This window comes from Orcinus orca, chromosome X (genome assembly GCF_937001465.1).
Source record: "Orcinus orca chromosome X, mOrcOrc1.1, whole genome shotgun sequence".
In the NCBI taxonomy this organism is placed as follows: Eukaryota; Metazoa; Chordata; class Mammalia; order Artiodactyla; family Delphinidae; genus Orcinus; species Orcinus orca.
This window is the reverse complement of record NC_064580.1, coordinates 8,889,375-8,895,374: the sequence shown is the minus strand read 5'-3', so window position 1 is coordinate 8,895,374 and position 6,000 is coordinate 8,889,375. Positions and strand designations below refer to the sequence as shown.

Here is a 6,000-nt window from a genome sequence, read left to right as displayed (position 1 = left end):
AGGGATTTTTAGCTTTGAGGGCTTAATGGCAGGTATGACGGAGGAACTCTCCTAAGGCTGGAGAGTTCCTCTTTCTAAATAGAGCAGCAGGAAGCAGAGGTCCCGAAACGGGGGCACTTGTGCATGCATGCCCTCCTTTGGCAGCTCCAGCTGCATTCTCTGAGGGATGCTGTGTGGCGAAGCTTGGGCTGGTTATGCCTCATTGTGAGGGTCTTTGAGGACATAGCTGTAAATGTTGCTTTCAGCAGCAGAGCAGGGTGAAAGTGAAGAGCGGACTTTAGTGTGTTGTTTTTCCAGCTCTGCCTGGACGTGTCGGGGAGCAGGGAGGGCCTCCAAGGTGAGGGGGTTCGCTCCCACTTCGCAGAGGAAGAGGTGATCTGCGCAAAGGCAGGCTGCAGGGAGGAGACTTGGGCAAATGGTGAAATTGACTTTCTCTTAAGACAGGTGGCACTCTGGCTGGAAGTTCCTGGTTTTGGCGGGGGGTCGAGTTTAAATTTATTTGTATGTTATTGCGGTGTAAAATATACATAGTGGAGGGTGTAAATTACACAAATCTGAACTGTGCCACTCAGTGGACTTTTACATATGGGTGTACTTGGGTAGCTGTCATACAGATCAGGATACAGAACATTTCCAGAACCCTAAAAGGTTCCCTTGTATCCCCTTCCCAGTCAGGACCACTTCCCCGTCTTGGTAATCATGATTCTGGCTTCTGTCACCATAGATCACACTTGCCTATTTCAGTTCAACATATGAATTTCAACTCCATAATAAATAAATGGAATCTTACAGTACGTCCTCAAGTCTGATTTCTTTCTCTGGACACGGCATTTGTGAGAATACTCCATGTTGTGTCTATCAGTAGCATTTTCCTTTCACCACTAAGCAGTATGTATTCCCTTCACGCACCAGTTGGTTCATCACGCACCAGTTGATGGACATTTGGATAGTTTCCATTTTGGCCGTTCTGCTTAAAGATATTTTGAACATTCTTGTGCACGAGAAGGCCCTTGGCACCCATTTCTCTATGTATCTAGAGTGGAATTGCTGGGTCAGAGGGTAGGCATACGATCAGCTTTAGTAGATGTAATCTTACAGTTTTCCAGGCAGATGAACTGTCATGAGATCTAGTAGTAGATTCTTTAGGGTACCTGCACCCCTGACTTCACATTCTCACTGCTGTTTGCAACTATGCTGCCAACTGTTTTAGTCTTCTATGCCAGTGGGTGGTTCGCCCAACCAAATTGTAAGGACTCGAACACAGGGGCTGCAGCCTATTTTCCTAGCCCTCCCCCCAGCAGGTGGAGGGCCACCCAGGGAGTCCAGTATAGTGGGACCCTGAAGAATTGACACAAGCCACCCCCAAATCCATCTTCCACTTGATAGCCACCCCTCTTGGGCTTGGATGGATTGATTTCACAGGGTCTGGGTGCAGCTTGCGAGAGGCTGCAGGTAAGTCACAGGCTATCAGGCCTTGGGAGGGACCTTGGCACTCTTCACGATGTTTTAAAGTGTAGGCTTCCACGAGGGGATTGCGGAGCAGAGGCCAGTTTTAGGTGGTGGTGTGAATCTCCAGCGTGTGCTGAAATGATTTGGTTTAGCTGGCAGAATTTGCAAATAGTGGACGTTTCTTCTGTTTCCAAAACCTTGCTGTGTTGTTTCCCGATTTGCTAAGACATAGAAAGGAGGGCTCTGAGCACCCCGCCCCCCACTCAGGTCCAGCCTGGCAGCCCTACTCAGTTCCAGCAGACTTCGGGCAGATTTTCCGGGGCTCCCCCTTCCAGCCCGCTTCCCTAGACACGCCCGGGTCCTGCAAGCCCTCTGAGACCCAACGTGGCCCGGCCCCGCAAGCCTCCAGCCCTGCCGCCCCTCCTCAGCAGTTCCCTCGAGCAGCATTACTTGGTCCCTCTCCGCTTGCCCCCTCCTACGGTTCCCGCCACTGAGACTCTCCCAGAGGAAGGCTTTCCGGAGACCAGAGACTGAAACTGCATCCTCGCCGGGCCGGTTCCGAGTCGTCTTTCGGCATCAGATCCACACCTCCTTCAAAGTTAGTCAGAGTCTCTCTTTCTTGGAAACCCAAGCTCGCCCTGTCGCTGGTGTTGAAGGCTTTAGCAGCCCCGGCATCCCGGATCCCACGGGCCTGGGCAGGGGCGGGGTGGCAGGAGTTAGGAGCGCCGGCCGCCCTGACACCTGTCGTGGGCGCGCTCGGTCGCTGTAGCCCCCAACAGCTGGCGGCGGCGGGCGCGACTGGGGCCAGCCAGCAGCGGAAGGAATTAAATGCCCGCCCATCGAATCTGACTCGGCCTCCGCCCCCCCCCCCCACTCCTCCTTCCCCTTCGCAGTCGCCTCCTGCCTGTCCCCGCCGGCTCCGCGGCGGGACGCTGGTGCCCGGGACGCTTTGCACCGCGCTCCGGGCACAGGCAGCAGGGCTCGAGTCCGGTGGCTGCCCCAGGATGGGGGTAAAATAGGGGGACCCCGGAGAGGCGCCACGACCCTAGGCTGCGCCCGAGAGCCCGCCACTCCTCCCCGGTGGCGGCATGGGGGACCCGGTGTACCGCGAGAAACCGCAGCTGCACTACGCGGTGAGTGTCCCGGCGCGCTCAGAGGCGACAGCGCGGGCTTGAAAGGATCCGTGGCTTCCCAGAGGTCCTCGGTGTGTATGGCGGGTGGGTGGGTGAAGAGTGCCGCGTGCGTCACCCCGAGTGTCATCTGCTCAGAGACTCAGGTGCCCCTTAGAAGGGGAGCCCCCATCCCCGGAGCCCGTGGTCCTTTGCCCCGCACAGTGGTCACTGCTTCTGGGGCCGGGGGCCGGACCCTGCCGCTGCCTCGCTGGCCAGGGCTGAGAAACGGGGCTCCCAGGGCTGCGCCCAGGTCTGCCCACTCAACCTTTGGTCACATACCCTGCAAGAACCGACACAGAACTGGATGGGAGGCAGGGACCGCTTGGTGATGGCAGCGTGTGGCCAGTGGACCCTCCGGAGAAATGCTGCAGGGCGGGTTGGGATGCCGCGGGTTTGCTCCTTGGAAAGGGAGCAAACTCCCAGGGAGTTTGTAGGGGGACACAGTGTTGCACATTTTCTGATTAATATAAGAAGGTGGCAGGGGGTCTAGTGTCGGTGGCCTCTCTTCTCCCTGTTGACTCAAAGATTCCACATTTATTGGGGGCCTACTGTATGCCAGGCACTATGGGGCGCTGGGGACCGCAGGACACACCGGACAAAAAGCTCGTGGGATTTGCCTCCTTTAAAGAAGGAGTCAGGATTTCAAGGTTAACGACCGACTGACCAAATCCAGATTCGAGATTGAGTCTATTTCTGAGAAAGAGAAAAGACTTAAGAAAAAAAAGTCGAATGAAAATCAAGATGTTTCTGAGGAATGAGTCCTGCTTCTGAAGATTCTGAGTGCTGCCTCCAGGAAGCCGGCAGGCGTCCTTGTTAGTTTAGCCCAGTCTGAACATTTCTAAGATGTGTCGTTTTGACGCGGAGCCTTGTAGTTGCTCTGGCATCTGCTACTTTACTGAGTTTTCCTTGACATGATTTTCACTATTGAGATTGGACGTGCTGGGTGCCAAGTTTCAAAACTGGAGGGAAGCAGGCAGAAACTTAAGAATTATCAACATTGATAATAAGGCAGAGACAGTTATCTGTCTGGAATTCGTGTCCTCCAAAATGCACTCTCCACATTAAAAAAAGGAAAGTTTTCACGGAAGGAGTCGAGGTGGACGGGGGTGGTAGGTGCAGAGGTCCCCGATCTCCCCCAGCTGGTTCCCGGGGCGTATAGTGGGGTCCGGGATCAGCCGGGGGTGGGCCGTTGTGCTTGCTGCGAACTTCTGCGGTTTCACTTTGCTGCGCTGGAAAAAAAGAGGGCCTGAGTTAGAAAATCGTTAAGGTTCCTTCTCAGGCACACGTTCTAGGAACGTATGATGGCTCGTTCTCTAGTTTTGCCAGGGTTACTCGCCTTGAAATGCCCAGTGAGACACTAGTAAGTTACTAATGCTTGTATGTGGGGTTGTTTTGTTTTGTTTTGTTTTTTTGAGACACAAATGGCTCAGCGATTTGCCTTTTAAAGCGGTATTCGGGACAACCCGTTTTCGGCAGAGGTCTCTTTGCACTGAAGGATCTAGGGTCTGTGCTCATTATGTCTAATCAGCATTTCACCGCACTCCCTTTTTCAGATTTTGAACTGTGTGCTGGTGCCCTTTAATTTGCAATCTGAGGTGTCAATGTCATTTACGAGGTGAGGGAGGAAAGGTGAGACCTGGCTCCTTAAAAAAAAAAAAGTCTATTCATTCTATGAATGATTATTGCCTCAATTATGCAAATACATCCAATGCATCACAAAACGATTTAAAAATGATTTTCAATCAGCTGTCTCATTCTCCTAAAAGCATAAACTTAGAGTCAAGCTGATGTTAATGTCTCCTCTTGCTCTCTGAAGATATGCTGATGAGATAGCCCTTTATTCTAGCTCAGATCACCACTTACATATTTTCTGATTTAAGACTCTTAAAAGGAAGATTCCAGAGGGAAGATGTTGGTTCTCAAGTTGGAAGAAGTCACCTGGGTCCTCTGAAGTTTCCTATGCACACTTTAGAATGATAAAGCAGCAACATTCAGCAGCACCGTATCAGTCACAAGTCAAAAGGATGTTCTTTATTGTGACCCATTGTTTTTCATATTAACATAACTCTCTATGGCTTAAGATCTATTCTAACGCTGCACTCTTCGTCAGCTTCCCCTACAGTGGTTTAGGTAATTCCAAGAGCTTGTTTTGCCTTTTAGCATAAATATTCCACTTATTTCTCTCATCTTGGTTTTGCCCCACTGTGTATTGTCCTGGAGTCCTGCGGGCTTTTTGTGTCTGTATCTTCCTCGAAAAGAATTATCCTCCATGTGTCCTCAGTACCTCTTGCCTCCTCTGAAAGATAATCCAGGGGCAAGTATATAGCAATACTCTTCCTTCAGTGCTTTTTTCATTTGTCCAAGGTGAGATTGCATATAAGAAATCAATGGCTCACATTTTCTTCGTTCACCAAACATCTGTGGAGTGCCTATTGTGTGCCAGCTATTTGGTCACTTTTCCAAAGACGATTAAATAGTGAAAATGTTAAGAGTTGTTATGAACTCTTCACTCATCTTTTTAAATGGTCCTAATGGTCACAAAGAGAGAAATACAAACACTTAAGTAGATAACAGCATCCTGCATTTATAAAATCACTTAACACTTTCCCAAAGTATAGCACAACTGTCTTGTTTTATCATCATAACAAAAATGCAGCTAATGTTTTCCTCCCAACCTTTCCTCCCACGGTTTTCCCACATGGAGTTTATGGTGACTCCATCCTCCCAGCTGGGTGTCGTCCTTGATGCCTTTTGGTGACGTGGTCAGATTTGTATTTTGAAAATCCTGCTCTGGTCCCTGGAAGGAGTCGAGGGTGGGGGGAAGTTAGAGCACATCCTGGCACTTGGGCCAGGGAGAGATGAGAGGAGGTGACCTACACTCGAGCTGGGCTGGAGGTTGAGAGCAGTCAGCATAGTTGAGAGATGTTTAGGGCGCTGAACCAGCCAGCCTGTATGTGGATGGGCTACAGAGGTGCTAGAGTATGAGGGTCAAGGGCGACATGCACAGATCAATGTTTGCCTGGCAGCACTTCTAGAGAAACTGCAGTTTCTCGTTAGTATTTTCTTCTACAAGTTGCAAAGTGTTTGGACACAGTCTGTGTCACTTTCAGCCTCAAATCCGGCTGGTGGGTTAGACAGGTTTTCTATTTTGTGGCTAAAGAAATCCAAGCTTAGAGCGGTGGAGTTCAAGGTGGCACAGGTGCAGTTGGTGACAGAATGGGGAATTTCATCCAGGTGCCGTGATCCCACAGACCTCATCGGACTCATTCAGAGAACCTCGCACCTTCCTCTTTTGTCACCATAATAAGCCAACAATCAAATAGCGTACCTTCAGTGACTTAACGTCACCATCCATATTGTTGAATTACACGACCAGATA

General features: G+C 50.6%; 1 protein-coding gene across 1 annotated transcript in view; it reads left to right on the top strand.

The window, feature by feature from the left end:
• The first annotated feature begins 2,326 nt into the window (after positions 1-2,326).
• The window catches only part of ARHGAP6 (Rho GTPase activating protein 6), a 267,749-nt gene continuing 264,075 nt past the window's right edge, over positions 2,327-6,000 (top strand). The window contains exon 1 of the mRNA XM_033420190.2: positions 2,327-2,582. Coding sequence (XP_033276081.1) covers positions 2,538-2,582 — 45 coding nt within the window. The 5' untranslated portion in view covers positions 2,327-2,537. The remainder of the gene's footprint in view (positions 2,583-6,000) is intronic.